This window comes from Lonchura striata, chromosome 23, assembly GCF_050655825.1.
Source record: "Lonchura striata isolate lonStrDom1 chromosome 23, ASM5065582v1, whole genome shotgun sequence".
In the NCBI taxonomy this organism is placed as follows: Eukaryota; Metazoa; Chordata; class Aves; order Passeriformes; family Estrildidae; genus Lonchura; species Lonchura striata.
Window position 1 is genome coordinate 8,646,866 of NC_140725.1, and position 27,765 is coordinate 8,674,630.

General features: G+C 51.6%; 1 protein-coding gene across 1 annotated transcript; it reads left to right on the forward strand.

Moving 5' to 3' along the window:
- The first annotated feature begins 18,517 nt into the window (after nt 1-18,517).
- TMEM200B (transmembrane protein 200B) lies at nt 18,518-27,242 on the forward strand. Its single transcript, XM_021528354.2, has 2 exons — nt 18,518-18,643; nt 25,458-27,242. Exon 2 carries the CDS (start codon nt 25,481-25,483, stop codon nt 26,771-26,773), a length of 1,293 nt encoding a protein of 430 aa, XP_021384029.1. The 5' UTR covers nt 18,518-18,643; nt 25,458-25,480; the 3' UTR covers nt 26,774-27,242.
- The last annotated feature ends 523 nt before the right edge of the window (nt 27,243-27,765 follow it).

Here is a 27,765-nt window from a genome sequence, read left to right on the forward strand (position 1 = left end):
GTCCCTTGTCCAAAGTCCCCCTCTGGCTCTCCCAGAGACCTTGTAGGCACTAGAAGGCTTGTGGTTTCCTCTTGAATTCCTTAATCCCTCGTGGTTTCCTATCACAAACAATCCCAGAACTTTATCTTCTTAAAGCAGCTCCCAAAGTTGGGTTTTTAACTAAAACTAGCAAGAACTTGTTCTCAGTATGAATCCATGTTAAAACTGTGCATTTGGGGGCCTGTCTGTTTTCCCTTTCCTTAATGCCCCCCTGAGCTTCTTCACTGTGTGTCCATAACCATGATAACTACCTTACCTGTTTCTGCTCTAATCATAATAGCTGATACATTTTTCAAACCATTCTCTAATGTGCCCCAAAATGAGGCATGGAACCTTTCCTCCTGCTCCTCCCCAGGGGTGTCTGGAGGGAGCAGCAGGTCATGGGTCCAAGGGCAGAGAGGCCACACTGGCAGAGGAGGTTTGCAAACCTTCTGAAACTAAAAATGTTGGAGAGTTGGCTCCCAGTGATAATTTCTAAATTATCCCATCTTCAAAGTAAACATTTGCTCTCATTGGTTTTTCCCTTCCAACGTCTTTGCTTCTATTTAAACCGTGGTTTGTTTGCTTTTGTTACCGTGATCGGATTCCCGGTCTGGGGAGCTGGGCTGCTTGGAGCAGGCTCAGGAACATCAAATGCTGCTCTGTACTCTTGTTAGTTCTCTCAGGGCTGTGCTGGGTTTTGTGGCTGTGTCCTTTGCACTTTGGAGATCTGAGTTTCTCCTCAGCAGTGATTTTTTTTCCCTCCACAATTTTGATGGAGAAGTTTGAGCAGAGCAAGGAGCATCAATCACACAAATAGCTGATTGCATCTGCAGATTATTCTGCTCAGGCAAACATAGAATTTTTTTGTCCCACGTCATATTTCTCCTTTGGCAGGGAAATCTGTGGTTGATCTTTTTGCCTACTCAAATTACTCTTTCAGCCCTGACCATGCTCTGTGGAACTGGATTGTCCCTTGTGCTGAGACCCATCACACAATGCTCCATGGGCTTTGCAAACCCCCTGGAGGGACTGGAGGGGTCTCTCTCATTTTATCGGGTAACCTGCTGTTAGCTGTGGGTGTACAAGGAGGGGGGTACAGACCACAGCTCTCACCTTCTCACACTGCACCACCCTGGTTTCCACAGCAAAGCTCATTTGACAACCTAAAATTCTCAAATCCTACATTTTTTTTTTGGGAGCAGGAACTGTAAAGATAAACCACTGCACTCCCCTGACAGGCCAACCCAGTGGGAAGAAGGATGTGGGGATGGATGGAGAGGGAACCTGCTGTCTCCATCCTGCACTCTGCAGCTGACAGGAAAATTCTAGCTTCAGGAGAAAAAAAGAGTGGTGGCATTAGAGAAAAACAGAGTGTTGGAGTATTCAAGAGAGCTGTTGTGCTCTGCCCAGCCAGCTGCAGAAGTGCCAGACCTTTTCCAAATACCACTCCACTATTTATTGACTTTGCCTGTCATTTCCCCTAATATTTTCTTCTCCTTGCCACCATGTACAGCCTCAGCATATTAATTGCCCCATGACACTTTCTCCTCTCTACATTTTTCACTATCCAGACACTTCTAATGTAAGCAAGATATTTTTTGGAGTCAGATACATTTGCTGCTGGAATATTTCCAGCTGTTTCTTCAAGAAATCTGCTGAAGGCCTTTGCAGAAGGGTATCAGTGCCAGAGCCCCAGAGATGCTGGTTTTCCCCCAGGAAACCACTTCCCACCCACTCCCATCCTGGACTGGGGCACTGGTGACTTCGATTGTTTGCTTTGTTCTCAGAAAAAGGGTTATGGCTTCACCATCATTCAACCTGGCACCCTCACATGTCATCAGCGGCGGGTCTTTTTGAGCCATAGAGTGGCCCAAATGCTGGTCGAAGGATCTTTTGCAGCAATGCTTGTTGAAGGAGTTTTTAAAACCAGAGTATTGTCCATGTCCCTTTCAGCACTTGAGTCGACTCAAATTCCCCGGGTGTTCAGAAACACTTCCAAAAGGTTATTCCAAACTGAGGTGATCTCCATGGCTGGGGTCATGGCTGTGCTGGAATCCAGCAGCTCTGTGGGTCACGGTTGCCAAAACACCTCCACTTTGTGCACCCTCCTAAAACTCGAGAGGGGATTTTCTGCTCCAGGCTCAGGTGCCACGGGCTCCTGGGGGGGGGGGGGGGGGGGGGGTTTAATCCCTGGCAGGACCAAAGCAGAGGAGGCTATGTGCTTTGTCTCTGCTAATCAATGTGGGACCACACAACTATTCAATGAGTCTCCAGATGGTTTTCACAATGTCTTGAACTCATCACTTTTATGGGTAACATTGATATAAATTTCCCCATTCTCAAGCATGTCTGTGCTGCTGATTGATGGCTGGGGAGGGTCTTGCTCTTCATTTCAGAAGAAATACAACAGTTGAAATGTTTATTTTTGTTTTCTTCCCCACAAACAGGTATTTTCCTCCCCCTTGTGTTTTGCCAGAACACCACATGCTAAAAGAATTAAACTGATTAAGTCTTCAGAGCTCAGTAGCACCATCTCCCTTTTTCTCCTTGTTTTTTCTTCTTTCTCACCAATCAATTCTTCATGCAATCAGTTAATTCTGCCACTATCCCACCATCAATCCCCTTCCTTTTCATGAATGGTGCACGCACATTTGACCCCACAGGCATCCCCTTCTCTTTACACCACCCCTCCTTCCCAACACTATCCATTCCCCCAATCTCCCTAACCCTGTGTCATCCCAGGGCTGGTGGGATTCCCACTGGAGCATGGGGTGTCCCTTGGGCCAGGAGGGGTAAAGGTAGATCCACGGATTTCCCTCCAGCTCCTCCAAATCCTGTCACAAAACAGCAGGAAGATGCTCTTGGGCAGCAGCAGTGCAGCTCCTGCAGCATCTCAGCCTCCCCTGCTCCCACCAAGCCTGGCTGCAGACCCTTGTCATGGTAGAAAGCCCAGGGCAAACCAGAGCAGCAGCACTGGATCCACCCAGCCCTGTCTGTGTACCCACCCCCAGAGCCAGAGCCAGGCCAGGGTGACCCAAAGCCAGTGGGAATCCCATGGAGCCCGGAGGGGAGAGGCTCCAGTGATGACACGGGATTCTGTTGGGGTCCCTGTGCCCCCGTGGTGCTCCCCAGCTGGAGATCAGGCTGGGCTAGAAGCAGAAAGGAGCCTCGGAGCTGTGATTGGTGTGGACAGGAGCGATGCTGGTGGCTGCAGCACGAGCTGCGCTGCTCATTTTGTTGCAGCAACAAATCTCCAGCAAAGGCAGCTGTGAGAATGCTTTCACTAGAGATGGGAGGCCCCTATCCCACTCTCCATAAATCAGACAGCAGGGTTTCTGTGTCTTCCTTGCCTTGCTGCCTTCCCTGTTTCCCAGGATTTTGCAAAACTCTGTTCTGAGCAACCTATTTGGAAGGAAACTGCCCTAAACAACCCCTGAAACAGGCAGTTGATAAAGGAACCGTTTACATTTCAAATAAATAAAACATTTTTGGCTTTGGATCAAAACCAAGTTGTGTTCACTGTTACCAGTTTCAGTGAGTCTTTTCTTTTTATACTCAGGCAGTTTCTCTTACAAAATGTGCATGAGGACTCACTGTAAGCAGGGCAGGAAGCAGACTGTGGGGTTTTTTTACTATTGCACGAGGTTTTCCCAGGACAGAGACACCAAAGCTTTTTTCTTGCCTTCAAGTTGGTACTTCTTGATGTCTGTTTACAAGCAAATTCCATTAAGAACCAAGAGTGACGCTGTGGATGGCTCTATTGTATGTTAGCACTGTATTTCCAGCTGGATGTTGCAAGTAACTCTATTCCCTACAAATGGAAAACCTTTATAAACTTGAACTGGAGCTTCTGATGGTGGAGCCGTGGAACTTTCTTGCAGGCAGAATAAAAATACAGGGTTTTCCCCTCTAAACTGCAAAGGGCAGGACTGGACATGAGCACTGACAAAATAGCCCCTGTCCACTTGGAAGCACTAAGAGCTTGTGGTGATAACCAGGAGGAGAATAATATGTTAATGTCTCCCAAAAATCAATATCCAGCCCAGCTGGAGACTTGCCATAGCTCAACCATGAGCTTTGGCTCTCACCCACACTCGAGAGGTGCTTAACAGCATCAAAGACATCAGGGGTTCACAGTCTTTGTGCTGAGGTGATGGAGGTCAGTGCTGCAGCCCAGGTCCTCCTCAGGAGCATTCTGTCAACCATGTCAGATGGATGTGATCTTCCTGCATGAGCTTTGCCAGTGGGAAGAGCTGGTAATATATGTTTAAGTTCTTCAGACTGTTAGAAAGCAGGTAACTCATCTTTGAAGAGGAATATGAGGTATTAGAGTGAATTCTCTAAGTGCCGTTTGATCTTATATCCTAGAAAGCATCCAAAAGAGTCTACAAGGGTGCTGAAGGATCCAGAGAGACGACAAGAGGAGAGGCTGAGAACACTTGGTGTGTTCAGCTGGAGCAGAGGACACTGAGCCCAGACCTCCATGGGGTCTGCAGCTCCTCCCAAAGGGCAGCACTGATCTCTGCTCCTTATGATAGAGGAGGTTTAGGCTGGAGCTCAGGGAAAGGTTCTTCCCTCAGAGGATGCTGGGCACTGCCCAGGCTCCTCAGGAAATGGGCACAGCCCTGAGGCTGCCAGAGCTCCAGAAGCCTTTGGACAGTTCTGCAGGAATGCTCAGGGTAGGGTTGCTGGGGTGTCTGCGCAGGGCCAGGGTTGGGTTCAATGATCCTTTTGGGTCCCTTCCAGCTCAGGACATTCTGGGACTCCATTACCTTCCAGGGTGCTCAGCCAGAGCAGTAGCATCTGCATCCCTTTAAGAAGACATGTCTGGTCAAGATCATCCACAACATCTCCTGAAACAAGATTTAAAATAGGAGACCTCCCCTTCAAAGAGTCAGCTTTGTTTAGCAGTAAAATTGATTAATTGGAAGGGATAAAGAAAACAAAGTCTTCTGTTGAACCCATGGGGTCAGGCTCGCTCTGTCAGAGATGCCCTGCGAGCCCCGGGTGCTTTCACCTTCCCGTGCCCTGCTCCTCTGTGCTGCTCCTTGCTCTGGACCCCGAGGGACCATCCCGTTGCCTGAGAGAGGAGCATCACCCAGACGGGTGCAGGGACTGCAGTAGCTACCACAAAGAGTGTCAGCTGCTCAGCACGGGGCAAACAAGGACAGGAGCTCCAGCCTGAGCCTGCTCCTGCTGCGCCTGAGCACTGCCAGCTCTCATCCCTCCTCGCTGGCACGCGAAGGAGAGCTGGGGACGAGATAGGACAGCTTTGATGGGATCTGCTGTGGTCCAGAGACGCAGACTGGGCACTGTCAAAATTCTGATTTTGTTTCAAGTGGTATCAGCCTTCACAAAGCTGAACATATTGTCTGAGGTACCTCAGCTCCAGCGCTGGGCACAGGAGGAATTATCATCTGATGAAATGAAGGAATCCCCTTCTACTTACACAGCTCTTTTGGGATTAGTGTGTGGAAATGCTGTCTTTCTCCCTTAACCCTGAGAAGACCCCAGGGGACAGCTGATTTTTAGCTGGCTGAGGCCAGGTGTGGTGAATTCCCTCAGACAGGATGTATGGAATGCTTTCTGTAGCATTTATTGCGTGTTTTATTATAATAACATGGCAAGATTTTTCTCCTCTCTCTTTCCTCATGCCTGCCTGCTCAGGCTCTAAGCCTGATTAACCTAGAAAAGCTCCTTGCAATGTTCAGCAAATGCTGGATAACTTTAGGAAAGCATCAACTGGGAAGCATCCCCAGTGGAAGGAGTGTAGAGGTGAGGTGTGGTGGGGCTCTGTACTCACAGGACAAGAAGGTCCCCTAATTCACTGCTGCTCAGGCGGCTCAGTTAAATCCATAGATGGAAAAATTCAGCAGTTGTATGTGTGATCCTGAAATAGTCCCAAAAGAGTGAAAAAACCACACCCTGACACTCCTATGGGAGCTCAAATTCATCAGGACTCATAAAATCACCACTTGAGATGTAGCAGAGTGTTAACTATTTTCTTGCCTATTACAGCCATGTGTGTAGTTGCTCCAGCCCCCGTTAATAGGATTAGCAAAGTGTTCTCCCAAATGGCACCTGCTTTTTTCCCCTGGATTTCATCCAGACACAGTCACTTGGAGACTGGATCCTAGTCTTCTACTTAACATAGTGTCAAAAATCATTACTCGTCAGATGATCCCTTTCCCCTGAGCCATTAATGCCAAAAGAGTTTCCAGTGTTGTCTTGGGAGAATGCCAGGATTTGTGAGCTGATTTGTTTCCCTTTTCTCCAGAAAATCACCCCAAATTTCATATCCTCTCTAAGAAGATTAAAGCAGCATTTTGACAGCTGAGCTCCCTCTTGGTACAAGATTCCCAGGAATTGCTTCCCTCTGGATGATATCCAAGGCCAGGGCTGTTCTTCAGTTGCTGTTTAATTAGTTTCTAAGTTTTTCTAGTGCCAGAGTAGATCTACATAAATTAAGTACAATAATCTCTATAAACACTTCAATGAGGAATAGAGCTCTGGAAGGCCACATGACACGGATTCTGTCCCCCTCCCTTTAGAGGATATCTCCTCCCCTCCCTGTTTCTTCTCCTTTTTTACCCTCCTTTTAGCTCCAACTCCTTTTTTCTCGCTCTGTCTGGGTCAAGATCTCCAGCCAAACACCCCATGGCATGAGGGCTGGGAACAGATGGGGTAGGTCGCTTGGGCTCTTGTGGGCGGCTCAGACCTCTCAGGGTCACTCTGCCACCACCCATCTGTGCTGAGTTCAACCACGAGCCTCTGTGGAAAGGAAAAATGCTGCTTTTATTTCCTCTGCAGCCCCCAGAGAGGCTGAGCTTGACTCCTTGACAGTCTTCAGCTGCTAATCACACCCAAAAATGCCTGCAAACATAACCAGTGGTAAATGCATGGATCTAACCACGCCAGGGAAAGGAAGAGGTGCCATTTAGCAGCTCTAGAAAAGAATCAGTTTTCTTCAGACTAACGGTCCTTGGGGAACGATAGCACATGCAATATTCAGTGGGACATGGAAAGCAACACAGAAGGAGCCAGAAATACCTCCAGGAAAAACCTCACTGATGGAGATGATGAAGCTGAAGAGGATCAAAGGGCTGGAAAGCCTCGACCAAAGCCACTGGGTCTTGAGACCTTCACTAACTCACTCCAGCTCATACTCAGAGTAGGAGAAACCCACAGCCTTTCCCCACCACATTATGGCGTTTTGCACATCAGGAGGCTTCAAAAATCCTGGAATTTCTGCGGGAAGCAGGAGAGGATGGAGGGGAGTTGGGGGCATGGGGCAGGTTGTGCATGTTGGCCCTCTGCTCTCTGGAGGAGCCTAGCGCAGCCCTAATCTCATTACAGCATTTTCCATAATACTACAACATGGACATAATTATTACAGGATTTTCCCAGTCTGTAACTGAAAACTTACTGGGAGAATCAGTGTCAGGTTCCCTAAATGAAAGCTATCCCTCTTTTTCCCAAAAAACCCTCCGGTTTATTTTTACTTCCACTCATTCCCGCATGGGTCCCTTTGCTGGTCTCTTGCTCAGTCCTTAGGTGGCCATAAAATGTCTTCATTTCTGCATTCAGTATGGCTTAATCCTCTCCAGAGGGATTATGAAGAGTATTTTTCATGGTTGTTGCTGCCAGCTGCAGCAACTTGCTGCCATTATGGATGCAGAGTGTGGATTGGGATGGGCTGTAGGAGGCTTGGTGTTTCTGAGGTAAAACTTCTGAGTGGTAACTGGTGTCATTTCCTCTCCTGAACTACATCCAGCATCCAGCCTCCTCAGCTCTGCTCCATACCATCAGCAAGTCCTTTCCAGAGACCTCTTGGACAGGAGGGGTGAAAACTCACCCAGTGCCAAGGAACTCTGGCCAAGGGCTTTGAAGGTTGCTGTGCTTCAGGGGTGAGAAGCAGTCTTTCTCAGGAAAGGGCTGGGCTGTTTAATTGCAAACAGCATTACTGGCTTCTCTCATAAATGCCTGTGTGCTCAGTCACCCCCTCCAAACCTGTCCTGAGCGAGCAGGAGCTCACAGCGCTTGCTTCCAGGGTCTAGAGTGGCAGCTTTTGGATGTTTCTCCCAAGAGCCAAAGCCCAGGAGGGGGGCAGGGAAAGGCTGAGCTATCCTCTGTCTGTGCTGGGCTCCTCTGAGCACGCGGGGCCCAAAGCCCACACAGGCAGCGCTGCGGGGAAGACGTGTTGGCTCCGCTCGGCGTCTCATTAGAATGTGGGGTTGATTAGGCACCAGGAGGAGCCGAGGACTTTGGGGGGGCCTGTGTGTGTCTCCGTGTGTCTCTGTGTGTGTTCACGGTGCAAACCCCTCTCTTGCCAGAGGGTAATGGCTGCCATATGGAGCACGGCGCAGAGGAAGCTCGGCCGGCAGCGGGCACAGCCTGCTTCTCAGGATTGCTTTAAGCTGCACAATGTTCTTTGTGAGCCCATTTGCCTGCAGAGCAGCCGTCTGGGGCATGTTCATGTTCACACACTGGAAGTGTCGCCAGTGTCGGAAAATGGGAGACAGCATAGCACTGCTGTCCCATCCCCAGTGCCCAGAGTGGTGCTGGGGACACCAGGATGTTTCTTGTGCATCTTGTGGGGTATTTACAGCACAAGTCTGATGAAGAATGGCTGAGGGATCTGGGGAAGGGGCTCAGCCTGGAGGCTCAGGGAGACCCTGTGGCTCTGCACAGCTCCTGACAGGAGGGGACAGCCAGGGGGTCGGGCTCTGCTCCAGGAACAGGGACAGGAGGAGAGGGAACGGGCTCAGGCTGGGCCAGGGCAGGCTCAAGGTGGATATTACAAAATATTTCTTCACTGAAAGGTTGATCCAGCCCTGGCACAGGCTACCCTAGGCAGTGATGGATTCCCCATCCCTGGAAGGATTTAAGAAATGTGCAGATGTATCATTTGGGAACATGGTCAATGATAGCATTGGCAGTGCTGGGAAACAGTTGGACTCAATGATCTCAGAGGGTTTTTCCAACCTAAACAATTCTGTGATTCCCCTGATTTAAGCCATCTCCCCAGATCACAGAATCCTGGAATGATTTGTCTTGGAAGAGACCATAAAGCCCATCCCATTCCACCCCTGTGCTATGGGCAGGGAGTTCCACTAGACCAAGCGTCATTCAACCTGGCCTTGAACCCTTCCAGGGATGGGGCAGCCACAACTTCTCTGGGCAACCTGTGCAAGGGTCCCACTACCCTCAGAGGGAAGGATTCCTTCGCAATGTTCCACCTATCCCTGCCCTCTGGCAGTGGGAAGTCATTCTCCCTTGTCTTGTGCCTCCAGGCCCTTGTCCAAAGTCTCTCTTCAGCTCTCTTGGAACCCCTTTAGGCCCTGGAAGGGACTCTGAAGTCTTCCTGGACCCTTCCCTTCTCCAGGCTGGACACCCTCAGCTCTCCCAGCCTGGCTGGGGATCCTGCCCAGCACCACAGGGAGATCCCATCTCCCTGTCTTGTCCTGTTTCCAAAGCCTCTGCACACCCACACAAGGAAAGACCTCACAGTGTCAGGTCCAGAACTGTCCTGCCCCGTCCCCAGAGCCTCTGCTGCAGGCAGTTCCTCCTGACCGAGCTCAAGCTGGCAGTTCCATTTATCTGGCTGCATTAAGTGCCTGGCAGGTTGCATTATTCTTTAAGTACATGAGGCTTTTCCAAACCTCATCTTCTCTCAGTACTTCCCACAGGCTGGCATTGGGGAAATCTTGCAGCATCCCAGCCCATGGTTCCCAGTTACCTTCCCCATCCAAAAGTTACTGGTGTGGGGTGCTGGAACTCCTACATCCTGCTTTTTTTTCTGGTAAGTAAGGAAACATGGGGATACAGCTTAACCATTTGGGCTTTTTTAAAAAAATTCCAGTCAGCTGTGGATCTGACTATTTTCATCCAGAAAATAATGAATTGCTATATATATAAAATGTATCCATATATATGTAACAAATACATGTAGTTATTTCAACTGAGATCAAAGTACAGTCCCTCATTTCATCTGGGGGATGGAGGGGTGCAATTAAAAATTATCTATTCTGCCAATAATAATTAAATACATGCTTTTATTAACCAGGGCAACACCCTTTTTGATTAGCATCAGAGGGACCCAGGGATCACAAGCAAGACGTCGCAGTATCCTGCATTAATGGTTCAATACCCTGCTCTGGGACTCCTGGGATAAAAAACTGAGATGTCCCAAGTAGGTATTACAGGCTGGGGGGAGGGAATGGAAACTGTATTTTTTACATCCCAGAACCCATAGGGCATTAGCAAAAGGAGGTGTGACCTGCACCATGTACCCTCTGGGAGCCACAGACAAATCCAGTCTGCTGTCAGCTCCTGGTGCTTGGAAATGGAGATCCCTGGCCTCCAGCTCATTTTTCTCCATCCCCTCTGGCTCTGTCCCCAGTCCATTCCACTCCTTGTCCCAGTGCTCAGCATCCAGCCCCATTCACAGTCCGAGTGGGACCCTCCTCAGCACCAGCCCAGGGCAGGGGAGATGCCTCCAGCTTTTCTGCATGGCAGGAGAGGACATCAAAGGCACCACACTGCTGCCTCATCCATGCCCTGCCTTGGCCTCTCTCCCATTCTCTCAGTTTGCATCATGGAAAATGATGTCCACAGGGTGCAGCCAAGGCCGCTGGCTCAGCTCCACATGCCCAGGGCCAGCTGAGACACAAACACGAGCTCTTATTCTGTCCTGGGAGGGGGCATTTGTCCCCTCCCTCCTCGATCCTGCATCTCTTCCCCTCTTCTGGAACAGTTACAGCTGCTCAGAAAACACCAGAGAAAGCCAGCAGAAGAAACTGCCGTGTTTCCCTCCTTCCTTCTTATCCACCAGCCAGAACCAATTAAACTCACAGGAGCTCAGCTCTTCCCTTGTTCCCTTTTAATTTCAGACCCTCTGGTAAGAGGAGACATGATAAAATGTAAGATTAAATGTCTAATGCCTTGGATTTGGGATTACTGAGGCCAGGCTGGATGGCTGGAGGTAGAAAGATTTGTCTGGTTACAAGGAGATATCGGGCTGGTGGTGCTTCTCCTCATCTTGTCTCTCATCTGTGGCATCAAAAGGGCAGGGAAGTGTGAAACCCCTGCACAGATCCAGCCCAGAGATGTTCCAAAGGGAGAGGCTTCGCTCTATGATGAGCAGTTGTGGCTTTGGGAGGGGATATCTGTTCAGGGCTGGGGGTGAGGTCCTAAATCCCACCATGGCAGCAGGGTGGGTATCTGTGGGCCCAAGTCTCTTGGGTTGGTAGGTCACAGCATCTGATAACCCCTGTCAAAATTCAAACATCACCCTTCCATCTGCTCTTCGCTCCATATGGGAGAGTTTCAGGCTTTGATGGCTGGAAAGATGCTGCTGATTTATTCATGGCCACTTCCCACCCATTAGCGTTAATAGCTCTTCTTACTCTGGCTGTGGAGCCTCTCAGTGACCTGGGAAGGTCAAGCACAGTGAGATGCTGTAGCCCAAATAATTTCCTTGAAATCACTGGTGTAGTGCGTTTCCATCCTCAACATCTGAGCTTTCCAGCAGGGAAGGAGAAGGATACCTGCAAATCTCCCCTCTTTTCTTTTCCCCTTTATTACCCTCCCTGTTTCTTCTTCCTCTTGATCTTCTCACTTTAGAGAAGAAATTGCAAAGATGAAATTGTGGAAGCTCTCCACAGCCTTCCAGCTACTCCTGGCTGCACCATTTGACAAACAGGCTCTGCTCCAGCTTGCTTTGAGTAGGAAAGTGCCCTTTGGGTGGAAATATGTCCTTTGTTTGAATCCCAGCCCTATATAAGCCCCATGGCTTTTGATGAGGTTGCCACACCTCAACCATTGAGCAGCCAAGGGGTTTCCAGGACCTTCCCAGGGGAGAGAAAATAATTTGTTCAAGACAAAGCCCATGTCTGAACTGACCAGAGAGAAATTAGTTCCCTGAAAGTTGCTATTTAATGCCTTTTGGGTCCCACAGCTCCAAACCCATCAGGTTAATTTTGCCAACATCACCTTAAACACAACCAGGGCACTGCTCCAGCCCTGCTTCTAGGCTAGTGTCCCTGAGGAGCAGGGGAGGAAGGATTTGTGAGGGTCGTGCTGAGGTTATGGTGTTCTAGGGCTGAGATCCCCCTAAAGCCTCGGGGGCTGCCCTGCTGTGAAGTGTGGGGGAGCATTCTGCATCCTTCCATGCTCCAGAAAGTGGGAGAAGCTCTTGTGTGCAGTGGCTCCATGTCTGTGAGGTGATGTGGGTGAGGGGATGCAAATCTGTCAAGGAAAGGGCTGCAGAGAAAAGCTTGTATTCTGGGATGAAACAGAATATTCCAAACAAGAAAGCTTTGTGGCTGACATTGGGCTCATCTCCCTTTCCAGGGGATCTCACCCAAGTCCTCTCCCCTCCTGAGGTCTCAGCTCCCTGATGTTATTTGAAACAGGGACATTGATAAATGCAATAATGCTCCAGAATTGCTGAGATGCAGCTGATGGGCCAAGGAGCAGATAAATGTGTTAGTGCTGAGGCACTGCACAGGCTCCTCCTGCTCCTGCCTGACTTCAGTAGCCAACTTTAAAGCACAAGAAAGGCATTAGCTACTGCACTGGGTGATTTTTTTATTCTGGTTTGGGTTTTTTTTTTAATTTACTAATCCTTTAGCATCTTGGTAACAGAACCAGAGCCTTCTCTAGGGCTGCTGGAAGACCTGGTGCTCAGGCACAGCAAGAGACACCATTTCAGTGAGGATATTTGCTGTATTTTGGGAACACTGGACTCAGGTATCGAAATTGCCAATAACGGCCATTTGATGTTCTGAACCAAGATGTGTCCTCAGCCTGTGAATCAAGGCAGATGAAGGGACATTTTCGTCTTATGGGTGCCCAAGCACGAGTCGTGCAGTTTTCCTTGTGTGATGGACTGGGGATGCTCGGCTCCTGCATCACCAAAGCAGATATTGAAGCGCTTTGGGAAGGGGCTTTTGGTACAAGATGGCTCCATGTCCCATTGTGGGAACAGGGAGCAGATACACTGCCAGACCCTGTGGTTTCATGTTTCCTTCAGGGCACAGCACCTTCCCCCTGCAAGCTGCTAATGAAGGCCTGCTGCTAATGAGCATGTGATTTAATGAAGGAGGGGAAAAAGGAACGGGAGGGTTTTCAGATGTGGATCTTGGTATGGGTCAGGGATGGATGGAGGACAATGCTTTCCTGGTGTGCTCCATCCCTTCAGAGCAACACCTTGAGGACTTCTGCAGTGCACATGTCATCCTGTCATCCCATCGACCACGTTAGTTGTCTGATGATGAAGCTCTTTCCCCTCAACTGCAGTTTGCCCCTTCTGAACTTGTTCCTGAGCTCCTGCAGTGACAAGTTCAACAGTTTGATTAAATAGGGTCTAAAATGCATTTTCATCAGTGACTGTTCAAATATGGCCCTGATGGGTTTATTGGATTCCCATGGGATTTCTCCTGTAGGATGAGACATCAGGAAGATCCCTCAACCTCTGCCCCAAGCCGCCCGGGTTTCACACAGCTGCTGAAATGAGAGCCAAGCCTGTCTCAAATCTTTCCTTGCCTGCTTTGGCAAAGTAAGAAAGGGGAAAATCCAAATTTCCTCCCCCTCAAGAGGTATGTGGAGCTGAAAATATTATGGCTCATTTTGAAATGAAAAGGCAATCTCAGAATATTGCATTTCTGTAAAAAATCTCATCCCAGCTTTAGATGAAGCACTTCAGCTTTTATTTCTGTTATTTCAACATTAGCAAGCACTAATGCTTAGTAATTTAGGATATAACTGAAATGACAAACCAAAACACTTTGATGCAAGAAACTCTCTGAAAGCTGGTGACGAGATAGAAGGATGAGCCTTTTGGTGCATTTTGGAATAATCTTTAGAGACAGTCCACCCTTCCCATCAGGATATTGATCTTGATCCTTTATGTGACAAAGAAAAGCAAGTGATGACCAGATGCAGCTACTCCAGAGCAAAGGCCCCTCTCCTGAGTGCTTCTGGCTGCTTAAAATTCATTCTGGCTGCACTAATTCCAAACTGAGCCACCCACTGAGGGCTGGGTATGTGTACATGAGATTGAGCACCTTTCCTGCAGCTCTCTGCTCACAGTGTGTGCTAGACACAAAGGGTGACATTAAACCCACTTTAGTGCAGATCTCCTACCCAGCCTGTGATAACACTGCACTGTCCAAACTGGAAATGCAATGGCCCAGTAGTTTCTGGCAAGTGCTGCCCCCAGGTCTACAGCCCCTCGCTTCCTGTTCCTCCTCCTCCTTTTCCTCCTCCTCCTCTTGCTCTTCCTCTCTCCAGGTGGCTGCTGGAGCATCAGGAATGTAAATGCAGCAGGCAATGTCATCTTCCCAAATATTTTCAGTCAAGCATGGATGTGTTTCTGTGGACTTTCAGTTGCATAAAACTTCATAGATTTGTGTTTTGGCTTGAAGTGGTTGACTCGATGTTCCTTTCAACTGGAAAACATTTGGGTTTGGCTGTTTGGAAGGAGAAATGTGTTACACGGAGCTCTGCACCCATGAGCCCAGTCAGGCAAGGAAGGATTGCTTTACATGGCAGTGGAGGACAGATCTGTAAATCAGATCCCATCTTATGTCCACTGGTTAGAAAATTAAACACAGCACCACAGGATGTGTCCAATGTTTGTGTCCAAAGTTTGCGAAACACTTTCATAAATCCCTGGGAAGAGAAGAGGCATTTAACAGCTTCGGAGACTTATTAAATCTCACTTATTTTGTATATGCGATTAACTTGCATTAATATGTGAAAATATGCAGCTTTTCTTTGACATGGAGATGGATGACATTTCCAGAACTCAACTCTTTAGGCTTTTCCAAGTTCTTACTGAAAAGCTGGAGATAATTACTTTTCCAGGTAATGACTTCACATTTACAGAGCATGATTAATTACAAGTCTGTTTGTATTTACAATTGTTTCACTTACCCCAGTAATGGGGCCACCTCTGAAGCAGCCTATGGAGCTGTTAGCCCACAGCACCAGGAATCAGGCATCGTACAAAAACCATCTCTCTGAAAGTGACTTTGGAAAGGTGCTGGTTTGCCCTTCTGCCCCTAATGCCTTGCCCAAATCTCCTTCTCTGCCTGCCTCAGCTCCAGTGGATGTGGGGGATTGTTTTTTCCCCTCAGCCATGTGGAAGTCTTGTGAATTCTGGGGAAGCAGCTGCAGCATCTGCTGGATGAAAGTTGGATGGAAGCTGGATAGAAGCTGGATGGAAGCTCTGGTGCCCTACAACCATCAGCTGCCAGCAGCCCAGGAGGGATGGTGGTCTGACTCCTCAGGCAGAAATCACTTCCAGTCCCCATCCACCTCTCCTAGCAGAAGGAGGCCTTGACCATGGGCCAAGGAGCCCACAGGGAGCATACTCTGCTCCATGCCTTGGTTCCCCTTTCACTAGGTAAGGGGGTAATGTCTGCTTCATGCTTTATGCTTCACAACTGATCTGTCCAGCCCTGTCCCAGCCCCTCTGCTCTGACTCTCCTTCTCCAAGGCAGTGTCATGGAGAGTAGAGGAGCCCTGGCACTCAGGATACACATCCCTCAGCTAGAGGGATCTCACTACTGCGCACTCTCTGCTGCCCAAAATACCTCTCTAGGCTATCACCCTGCTTTAGCAGGCAGCATTCTCTGGCCATCACCTCCAGCACAGGTCGACAGCTGCCTCTGCCAGGTCAAAGCCATCATGGGGGCTCCTCTTTCCCCTCTCTGGTAATGGGGGAGGCTCCTCAGCCCCGCGAGCCAGTGCCAAAACCTGTTCCAACAGCTGTATGTTCTCCAGCATGAGTCATCCCCACCCTGAGCTTTCAGCCTCTCCATAACAACATTCCTTGTCTCTTCTCTCAGATCCTGGCTGTGATCACTCCCTGCCTGGTCTTCCTTCCTCCATCCACATGGTCCCTCCTGCCCAGATTCAGTCCCCAGCCAAAGCAGCAGAGAGCAGAGAAGGTTTTGCCAGGATTACCAGAGCTTCAAACAAGGATTCAGGTTCCCTCTCTCCCCTAAAATCAAGAGAAGGTGGCCAGTTATTATGAGATCTAATTTTTCTCTCTTTAAAGAGAGATAGTGATGTTGGTTCTTTTTCATATTGTTTCTTGCTGTTCTTCCCAATCCCAGATATGTCTGTAAGAGCCACCACTGCCACCCTTTCCCATGGCATAGGGAAAAAGCTCTGAGCTTTTGGTCCTGTACGTCTCCTGCCCTGCCATGGACTCTTCTCCAAAACCTCCTCCCTGAGCCCCCTCTTATTCTTCTCTCCCTGCTGGCAATTTTGTCCCTAGTGGGTTCTTTTCTTCTCTTCACCCCTCTGCTCCTCTGGAGAGAGGTGGTTCCACTATCTGCACTAACCCACATCCCCATCCTAGCAGCTTTCATCTTGGGAAGGGTGGAAAATCCAGGCTGAGCTCTTCTTGCCCAGTTCTTGCACATTTCTTGCACAGTCCAACTTTAACCCCATGGAACCACAGGCAGTTTCCCTCTCCCCCAGTCCTGCCTCCAGCATCTCTCCCCACATTAACAGTTGACCCCTGGGGGAGACCAGACCACTCAGTGCATCACTGGTGACCTGTGACTGGAAAACTACTGTGGAGACAGAGCCTGTGCAGGGAGGGGAACTACTGAAGCATGGTGGTGTCTGCCAGCCCCATGCTGCCAGCCCCCTGCCCTGCCCATGCTGCCAAACCACCAAGCCCTGCTCCAAAAGCTGCCAGCACTGAGCTCCCACCACTTCCCGCTCTGGCTCTTTGGCCAGCACTGCCTGGCACAGGTACAGCCTCTGAATAGAAATCAAATTTTGCTCAAAAGCACTAATTTCTCCTGGATCATGGGGTACCCACATTGGTTCCAGTGGTGGCAAAGGGAGACTTTGAATGTGTTGCTTGAACAGCATGAAAAGCTAAAGTCAAATCCCATTCTTCCCTGAGCAGTAGTGTTCCTTGTCTGGAAGGCTTGGATGAGTGAGGCATTGCTACACTCCAGCAATGTATCTGGTACCTTGGACCCACAGCCTTCCTTGAAGAAACTCCAAAGATTCACAGAAGTTGCTTTAATTGAGCTTGCAAGGAGGCAAAGAATCGACCCTGTGCAGCATTCCCCCAGAACCAGGGATTAATTTCCTTCATCATCAACCCTCTGGATGATGCTCACTTCCAGAGACAGGTGTGGAACCTGGTGTGCTGCACCTCATTTTTAAGCTTTATCCCTAAAAACCTTTCTCAGGAAGTGCTCCGTGTCATAGAAACATTTAGCTGGATCCTGTATCTGCTTCTGGACTGTGGGGTATCAGTGGCAAAGTTATGCAGGGCATTGCTGAGTTGTTGTGTGACTTCATAGGGAGAGCGGGGATCTGGGGAATATGACCTTGTCACACTTTTAATTAAAGGCTGAGAAAGATGTCTCTGCCTGCAGAACATCTGAGGCTCTGGGTGAGATGGAGTCCCCACAGCACTTACTGGAGTGTGGGGCTGTGGTGCTGGGGTGGATATATGCTGGTGAAGACTTGGATTGGCAGTTTTGGTGTGTCAGGGTGTGCCCCTGGTTACAGCTGTGGGATTCTGTTCATTGCCCTGTGGGGATGGGGATGTGGGCACGGGGAGAAGGAAATAGGATGAGGGGATAAGCATGTGGGGATGGAGATGAGGGATGAGGATGCAAGAATGGTGGTGCTGTGCCATAATCCCTGGGGTTGACAGAGAGATGTGCTGTGTCTTTGGCAAGTTCAGAGGAGAGGAAACAAAGGTCTGCATGCTGAGCAGTTCCTTGCAGAGGGTCTTTGCACTGTGCCTGCCTGGAGGAGAAAGTGCCTTTGGAACTTGCGTTAGTACCGTCTGGGGGGGCTGCAGCAAACGCCTCCAACTGCCAGGACTGACGTGGGATAATGCTTCATCCCAACTGCTGAATTCCCTGTGCTGAAAGCGGGGGGGTCCACTGCAGCCCCAGTCCCAGTGCACGCTGGCCTGTCTTGGAGAACTGGGATCTTCTGGTGCACTGCAGGCTGGGAGCCTGGGGGGCTTTGCTGGCGGGGTGGAGAAGGATCTCTGAGCTCTGAGTATTTCATAGGATCGGAGAATCATGGAATAGTCTGTCTGTGAAGGGTCCTTAAAGACCATCCAGTTTCATCCCTCCCTCTTCCACTGGAGCATCCTCCGGCGACGCAGGGCCCATCCTGCGGGAGGGCCTGGGGTCGCCGCTGGGCGAGGGGACCGGGAACGGGGCGGAGGAAGGATCCCAGCCCGGCCCCTTCCATCCCCCGCCGCTGCCGGCCCCGCTCGCAGCCAGGAAAATCCCGAATCCCATCGATCCCGCACCGCGATCGCAACTTTCCCACGGCCGGGAAGCGGCGGCCGGCCCCGGCGGAGCCGCCCCGGGCGGGGCGCGGGGGTCCCGTCCCGTCCCCCGCCCGACCCCGCCGCGCTCCGCCCCCCGCGGGCCGGGGCGGGACCCGGGGCCGGGCGGAACCCGCGCCCAGACGTCCCGGCGGCGGCGAGCGGGGAGCCGCGGTCCCGCCGCCCCGCCGCTCCATGGCCCCGGCCGCGGCGGCGGAGCCCAGCGCCCGCCGCCCCCGGGGCACCGGCCCTGGCCCCGGCGGGAGGCGCACGGCTCGGCGGCCGCCGGTGAGTGCGGGGACGGGGGGACGGCGGGGGGGCACGGACACGGACACGCGGCGCCGGCCGTGTGCTTCCACATCCACCTCGGGCACACGGCGCGGGATGCGCCGGACACGGAGCACCCCCGCACGCCCGTGGGCGCTGCGCACCGAGGGGCACCGGCACCCACGGACACCATGTACCCACGGATACAAATCTGCTCCCACAGACACCAGGCACACGCAGGAACACCCAGACACGAACAAGGACACACACCACACATACTCGCATGAGCAGCCAGCTGCGCGCAGATGTGCACGCACACTCTTGTGCAAGCGCACGCATCTTCACACGGCCAAAATCTGGGAGCTCAGCAGAACTGCCCAATCCCAGCACTTTCTGCAATTCCTGAGGCTCTTGGCAGAGGACCGGCGTGAGGAGTAGCCCCGCAGCTGATCCCCACGCAGGGTTTGATGTAGACGCTCGAGAGAGAACTGGGTGGAAATTTTCCCAGTAGATCCTGGAGTTTGGGATCGGGACGGCCTGTGTGCACAAGGGGCTGAGCTTTATGGCATGGAAGGGTCAGCAGCCAGACCCACGGCTCTGTCTCACCTCTAGGTGGGTTTGGATCCTTGCTCATGAAATCAGCGAGATGTGTCTTTTGCAGGGTGAAGAGTAGGGGAGATGGGGGTTAAAAAGCTGGGAGTTAAGAGTGATACCAGCTGGGAGTACAGCTGGGAACTTCATTGCTCGCAGGCAGAGTGGGATGTGGGGCTGTGGAGTGGGAGATGGGATCTGTGTGTCTGTACCCCCTGGATAACTTGGGCTGTGCCTGAGAGCAAGGAGGTAGCCTCTGGACTCCATCATTCCATCCCGTCCCCTCCCTCCATGCTGGCAGGGATTTTTCAAAGAAGCAGCAGAAGGCAGAATTTCTGCCAAATTCAGAAAGAGCTTAGTCCTAATTCCCTGGAAATCTCAACCTATGGATTTTTCTTTTACTCTCCTTCCTTTTCTCTTGGCAGCGAGGATTTGCAAGGTGCTTGGCCACAGCCTGCATCCTTGGGTGCCCTGCCACCCCACACCACTTCCCAGAGGCAGGAATTCTCCCAGGAAATCCCCCTGAGCCACTCACTCCTCCCTCTCCTCCAAGTGAGCAAAGAGCTCTCTCCATTAAAATTTAGTCCGCATTATCTTGAATTTGGATTTATTAATTATTTGCATCTGGTTCCTATCAAAAAAGTTGAGCAATGCAGATGTCCTGATTTCAGCACTGACTTGAGGGAGAAACACCAAATTTGTGGATTTTCATTGTCTCCTTAAACAATGGCCTGTCAGAAGCAGCCAGGAATTACGATCCCACTCCCATCACAGGGGTCTGACATGTCAGACTTAAGCAACATCCAAGTTGCATGAGCTCCTCACCATGGATGACTGCAGCTCATTTCCCAGCCGTGGAGATTAGTCCTAATTAGGCAAAGCAAATCTGGGTAAGGCAAGCTCTGATAATTAGTAATCAGTGGGATGTTTCCACACACTTTCTTTTGCCTGAGGGTTAGAGAGGTGTTCAGAGCATGGCCCCATTTTTTAGGAGCAGGGAGGAGTTTGGAGAAGTCAGGGTGATTGGATCTGGAGCTACTGGTGGTACTGATGCCACTCACTCCTCACGTACCCATTTGCCCATCAGGAGCCTCCTGCCTGGGGTCAAGCACAAGGTGGAAAGCAAAAGGAGAGACCCGTATGTCCCCAAATCACCCCAGCACCATCTTTCCCTGGATCACATTCCAAGTGACAGTAGTGGCCTTGGTGGCTCCTGACCACTGTGTGGGACGTGTGACCTGATGATGGGAGGCAAGCACGATGATTCTCCGCACCCCGGCCAGATGTCAGGGTGATGGCCCTGTTGATAGTTGCTTGGTGCAGGTGGTTTTGTGTTAACCCCTCCTCCATCCCATCCTTCACCTGGGAAAACCAAGGTCTTTGTGTTGTGGAGAGGACAATAAGGGGCACTTCTGACCTTTGGGTTGTCAATCCCAGGGTCTTCAGTGCTGCAGCAAAGGTGAAAATCTGTCACAATTTCAGTGAGACTCCAGGACCAGAAGGTGACTCCCACTGGGAAGGGGATAATCCTTCCCATGCTGTGGTAATTAGCATTACTGAGTTTATGTGGAAGTTTCAATGAGGGAACTTAATTAATTATGGTTGATTAATGAGTGTCCCCCGCTGGAGCATGGATTTTGTCACTGCATTGGGAACACTTGTGTCAGGTTCACACAGGGAGGTTTTATTCCTTGGGAATGAGCCCAGGGGAGGCTCTGGACTGGGAGCTACCAGTGGATGGTGGCAGAGTTTGCTCCTGCTGGGAAACCCCCAGAAATGTCTGGCAGATTTTTCTCCTGTTCCCTGTCTCTGGAGACCTTTATGTGTAGCCAAGGAGGGGAACTTGATGTGAACTCGGAGAACTAGGGAAGGAGGAGGCACTGCACAGGTGGGGATATGGGGGCTCAGACCACCCCAAGTATCCAGCATGAGGGATGCACCATGCACTGGGGTCACTGCTGCTCCCCTGCTGGCCTTGGCTTCAGTCTCCTGCAGCCAGGATGGGAGGTGGGATGGGGAAGGAGCTGGTACCTGGGTACTGCTCCTGTGGCCGCCTCCTGCCCTGTGCCGGGGGCGGCGTCGAAGGTTGGGTTGAAAAGGAGTTATTTTTAAGCAGCACATCTCAGTGCAGACTGTCATTCCCATTCTCCATACCTTCCCTGTGGGTGGGAGAACTGGGGGGGCTCCAGCAGCTCGACACAGCCTCATACTCAGAAGGTCTTGGCTGCCTGGATCCCCTTTCCTTGTGGAGAGCGATATGGGGAAGCTCAGCCACCATGGGCTTGGATGTCATAGGCTCCCCAGGGCTTGCATGAGGCAGAGAGGGCTGGGCTGTGCTTCCTGGTTTGGGGTCTCACCATCACTTTGGCCTTTAGACACACTGCAGGCTTTGCTGGCTGATTCAGCAGCAAAATGCAAAACCAGTTTACTCCCAAAATGAGGAGAGCATCTTTAAAGTCTTTAGGAAAAGAAAATAAAACAGACGTGGTTTCTGTTTGTTGGGCATTTCTTGGGTGTTCATTACAGCCAGGGCTCCTCCTGTGCCAGCTCCTGGGGTGATGCCCTGCACAGGACCTACAGGATCCTGCATCCAGGGGGGGATCCTGGGTGCAGAATGGGATCATGCCCCACTGTTGGGGAGCAGTGCCTGGGATGGGGCATGGCAGCAATGGGAACACTGTCCCTGGGGAGATGCTGGGTTCCCTTCTGTGTGGTGGATGCTGTCCTGCAGTGAAGCCCTTTCCAGGTGTGAACCAAGGAAAAGAAAAAGCTCCTGGAAGGATAACTGGCAAGAGGGATAAACCAACGAGGGGAAGGCTCTCAGAGCTGCCTGCACTTTTCCCATATGACATTTCTTCATCTCCAGCCCATCACTGAGCCGGGTGGCACCTCCTGTGGCACAGGACTGGAGTGGCACTTCCAGATGCCATTATAGCTCCTCTTCCCTCAGCCAGAGGGAGATTTGGAGGCCATTTCTGCTTTTTGATAGCCTTTGATATTGGAAATTCAAGCTGGCAGTGTGGTCATGGTAGGGGCAGAGCATCCCAGGGATGCCCAGAGGATGTGAGGATCTGCCTGCAGGAGGGACCCTTCCTAAATTCTGCTGTACCAGCACCAAGCTCTGCTTGCTTGTCAGATGCATTGGGATTTCGTGTCAAATTTTAGGAGAATCAATCTGCAACGGTGGCCAGAGAGGATTGAGGTGGGAGGGTGGAGCCAGCAATGTGTCTTTGTGATGGGAGGGATTAGAGAAATATTTGGGTTTGTTTTAATGTCAGGCTTATTGCGAGGATTGGAGCTTAACCTGGCAGCAGAGCAGTGCTCATCCCACTCCCATACAATATTTACAGTTCCATACTGTCATTCCTTCCCACCAGGAATGTAAACCTGCGAGTTGGTGAGCCACAAATGCCTCTGGGCTGGACGGAGGTGGCCAGGAATGCCGAGCCACTGCCTGTCCCAGCATGGGAGCGGGCTGTCCCCGAGCCCCTGTTCCCTGAGCCGTGTCTGACGCCGCTGCTCTAACGTGGCATTCATCCATTTGCGGGAGTGTCAACGGCTGCAGGGTGCAGGAGGGAATGGCAGTGCTGAGTTTTGTAGTTTTGTAATTTATTTTTTCAAAAAGGGTTATATAACCTTGGGGGTTCTATTAATAAAAGTAATGGTTTTGAACTCTGGGAACAGCCAGCCCCAGCAATGAGCAAGGAAATGCTCCAAGTTCAGAACACAGTAGTGGGCACATAAGGGATGGGCACTCTGGGCAGGAATAGTGGCCGGGGCTACAGAGGGTATTCCCTGCCAGCAGCCAGATTGGTGGCATTTGCCTGTCCCTCCTGCCAGCACCTCTGTCCCTGTGCCCAGGGAAAAGGGGAGGAGGTGGGAAGGGGATTGTTTCAGCCCCAGTGTGGTCTGGACCCTGTGGATGTGGGGTGGGTGGGCACCTCTCATCCTCCTGTACCATTCCCAGGCAGCCTGAGATGAATCCCAGACTGTATCCAGAGCAAAAGTGTGGCAAGAGCAGCCTGGTACAGCCCAGGTGAACATCACCTAGACCCAAAGCATTGTCCTGGATGAGATCCAAAGGATGCAGGGTCCTCACAGGCAGGATTTGGGAGATGCTCATAGTCCCCACAGGCAGGACCCTAGTGAAGTTTGTTCTCCCCATGGGATACTCTTTGTCCCCACAGGTGGGACACCGGGGATGCTCCTGGTCCCTGTGGACACTCGTCTTGATTCCACAGGAGGAGTTAGAGAGGTTAGAGGAACTGGGGTTAAAGAGGCCTGGCTGAGGCTCCAGAATAAAGCAGGAGGTGCCTGGTGTGTGTTCAGTGTGAGTTTGGGGTCGTGAGCTGGGGGGGTCATGTTCCCCCCAGTCAGTGTCCAAGAGCTTTCTCTTGCAATGTAGAGGGTCATTCTCTTCTGAATCCCTAAGTAAGCCAGGGTTTGCTATAAAAATTAAGAGAGTTTGAAGCTAAGATGGCAATTAGAGAAAATTAAGAGATAACCTTAATCAGGGCATCTGGAGGCAAAAAGCCCGCAATCTTTGGGATGTGTTCAAGTGTTCAGTAGTTTCCCTTTAATACCAAAATATTTAAAGCCTCATTTTTGAGGATGAACATTACCTTGGGTTTATTGTGTTTCTCCCTTTGCCACGTGGGATTATCAACTTATTTTTCAGAAAGCCTTAACACCTGGGGTTTGGTCTGATTTGTTTGGGACTTTATTTTTTTTTTTTTTCCTTTAAATCTCCCTTACTCAAATTGTCACAGCTTGACAGCCTTGTACCAGGAACAAGCTGTCATCCTGGATCTCATATCTTTAATTCCTTCCCTCTGATGCTAATAACACCTTAAGATGATTAACTGCGGAAAAAAAATAGCATTTTTCTGCTGTTTGGATGCTGGTCAGTGGCTCTCAGCACTTCATTCATCTTGGGGATGAAATTGTAGTGGTCACCCCTCTCCTCCTGCAGGGCTCTCCTTGTGTTTAGTTTCTGGATTTGATTTGCTGAATATCCATTATTGTGTTGTCCAAATGCTTTTCTTGACAGTTTAAGATGCAGTGGGGTAACAAGCTTCCTCCCACAGCATCCCTTGGCTGTGGGCCACCCTGCAGCTCTCCCTGCTCACATCCCCTTTGGGATGTTCCTTGGGGAACGGCCTGGGCAGCATTTCCATGCTGCCAGTGCTGGGAGACATCGGAGAGTGCACAGACACCCCATCCTGCCACAGCCCCACTGCCAGCCATGGCTGGGCATGCAGCACCACTCTGCAAGGGCATGGCTTCCTGTCAGCATGAGCTTATTCAGATTTTTTTTAAAGATGTTTTTGGTCTGGGACTTCTCTGGGACTGTTTTAGCTTCCCAGGGTTCCACTTATTCCAGGCACAGTGGTGCCTGCCCAGGCTTCCTACCAGGCTGGTCACCTGCTGTGTTGGGCAGCAGCTTCCACACCTTTCTGCTAATCTAGGAAATAAAGTTCTGGATAAAATGACACACTATGCACTGTAAATCCCTCGATGTGGAGTTTTATGTTGGTGTGAGTGAGGGTAGGATCCTGGGGATGCACTGAGGAGGTCAGAAGAAATAAGAGACAGCAGAAAATTGGGAAAAACACCTGTTTTAGCTTAAATTCTCCATGGATTGGTGGGTCCTGCTGCCTACTGAGTGTCTTGATGTTGGTTTAGGTTTTTAGGTCCTGCTTGGATCATCACTCACAGGGCTCTGGGTGGTGTGGCTGTGTCAGACCTTTCATTTGAGTTTCCAGGTGCCTCAGTTTCCCCAGCAGATGAATAAATAGCCCCTTCCCTCACTGCTGTTGGGGCAGACTGGGGGTGGCACCTTCTGCAGCTGTTGTAGGACTGGGGTACCAGGACTGGTCCCTTAGGCTGCGATGCCAGCGACGGCGCTGTGCTGGGTGTGGCACAGCAGGGTCACAGCTGTCCTCGCTTCCTGCGCAGCTCAGGGGTTTAGAGGGATGAGTCTGGGGGCTTTGGGAGTCTGGTTGGAAAGGGTGCCTCAGCCCTTCATTCCTGAGTGGGGAGACAGAAGTAACTTGAGGAAAGAGGGGAGCAATTGGGCAGAGCAAAGCTGCTTGTCCCTGCCTGGTGTAACCTGTGGGTTCGGTGTCCTTATGCTCCTGGCATCCCCAGGCTCTGAGTGTCCCTGTGGTGCCCATGCTGCAGCATCCTGGGCACTAGGACCCCCAGTGATGCCTGCTCACCTTTTTCTCCTCCCATCGTGCAGGAATTGTGGCTGAGCCAGAGACGATGACTGCAGAGAACGGCGAATCCAACGTGCCTATGCGAGAACTGGAGCATGGAGGGCCCAAGGTGCCAGTGCCCCTCGTTCCTCTGCGGCGCCAGGGCCGCCGCCTGCGGCGCAAGCCCCCGACGGAGCCCTCGCTGAAAGGGCAGCTCCGCATGCGCTCACCCGCGGGGGCCTTCGTTATGGTGGGCGTCTCGGTGGTCCTGGTGGGCATGACCATTGCCGTGGTGGGCTACTGGCCTCACCGGGGATATGGGGGCACCGGTGCCAGCACGGGGAACACCAGTGTGGTGGGGGACATGAGGAGGGAGGTGGCGGCTGGGCGCCACATGCCCCACAGCGAGAAGCTGAAGCTGATCGGCCCTGTCATCATGGGCATTGGGCTCTTCATCTTCATCTGCGCCAACACAATGCTGTACGAGAATAGGGACATGGAGACCCGGCAGCTGATGCAGAAGGGGCTCTACAGCCTGGAAGTGGGCCTGCCCAAGGGGACCAGCCCCGAGGACGGGCACTGCCAGCGTGGGGACAGCCAGGCTTTGCCCAAGGCTAGTGCTGAGTGTGTGGAGGGCTGTTACCAGGTGGACCTGTCCTGTCAGCCCTGCCCCAGCCCTGGCAACAAGTGGTCCGACTGCTATGGCCCCAACCGGCTCCAGGCCATGGCTGAGTTCCTGCAGCACCCGGCAGCTTCCCCTGCGATCTCTCTCCGCAGCCTCCACTCCACCGAGGTCAACCTGAGCCTCCCGTGCCACACTGGAGCTGAGTCCCTCCTGTCCTCAGCTGTGGGAGCCTTGACACTGCCTATAATCAAGCTCAACAACTGCTTGCTGGATGGGGCAGCACGGGGGGCTGATGGGAGGGCAGAGAGGGGCTCTGCTGAGCATCTCCCCAAAACACCACAGCTCTCCCGGGTTCCGGTTTCCATTGGTGACAGCACTGCACTCTGCAGCCAGGCTGGTGATGGTGGTGGAGGCCATGTTGTCATCAGTGTGGATAACAGTTGTCCCGGTGCAGAGCCACTGGTGGATCTCAGCTCCGACGTGCACCTCCACACCCCGGGACACTCCAAATCCCTGGACCTTGGCCGGCCGGGGGTGCTGCTGGTGGCCCCCATCAAGGACCGTAAGAACCGGAGCTGGCCTCGGCTGGACCATGTCAGCCTTGTGGGCTACGCCAAACTGGAAAGTACTGGCGAGTCCTCAGACCAGCTGCTGGAGCCCAGCGAGCCCCCGAGCCAGGCCGAGCCCCCACCTAGCTCCTGGGTGGTGGGGATGGAGCAGGGCACACGGGTCTGATGTCCCCACTCACCTTTGGGGACAGTAACATCCCAGTCCCTCATCCTGGCCCCCAGCACCCACCAGCAACCCCAAATCCCCACATCCAGGAGGGGTTTGGGGGCAGCATTTTTAAGCCAATGCCAAGATGAAGGTCCTGACCTTCCATCCTGACCTGCCATTTAGGCTCCTGGGTGAGGACTCACCTAAATGGGATGTCCTGCTGGGTGGATGCCCTTGGCCTTACAAGCCCTTCTCCTGGTGGCTTTTCCAGAGGAGTCCTCGCTTTGAGACCCCACACAAACTGTGGGCTGGGGACATTGGGGCAGGTGAAGCCCCACCAGCCCCCACAGCACTTTTATCTCAGCGTGGTTAGGGTGGGGAGATTCTTTGGGGGGTGATGTTCCTTATCCAGCCTCAACCCACCAGAAAATTTGCTTAGCCAGAGCACGTAGGCCCAATGGGGCTATTAAATATTATCTGGATGCCATGTGGTGCTGCCTTGCCTTCTCCTCTTGCCTGTGGGATGCTTAAGAGGGGCAGTGCTTCCAGAGGGTCTGTGAGACCTTGTGCCCCCACCCAGACTCCACTGGAGAAGGGGTGCTCCATAACCAGCTGCTCAACATTCACAGGATGAGGTGATAAGTACAAGGTTTGGGATTTTTATGGAGAGAAGGGAGGTAGAAGGTGCCCAGGGAGTTGCAGGCAGCGAGCAAGGTGCTGCTGCCCACCTGGGGTGCAGCAATTCTGAGAGCCTCTCAGTGGATCTGGGTTTGTTTGTGCTGGTTTTTGGTGGGATGGAGGATGCAGGTGGTGGGAGGAAGGATGTGAAGGGGCAGAGGGGTAGGGGAGTGTCAGTGCTGTTTTTGCCATGTCCTGTTTGGTGCTGTTCTGTTACTCTGTGTCTGTCGGATGCAGAACAGGAGCTGTATGGGATGAAGCCAGAGAGGCAGCCTCAGCACTGGGATAGATTTCTGGAGAAAAGGGAGCTGGGGGTTCATCCCATCCCTTCT

Coding starts and splice junctions, on each gene's coding strand:
- TMEM200B (XM_021528354.2), top strand. CDS start 25,481: ATGACTGCAGAGAACGGCGAATCCAACGTGCCTATGCGAGAACTGGAG.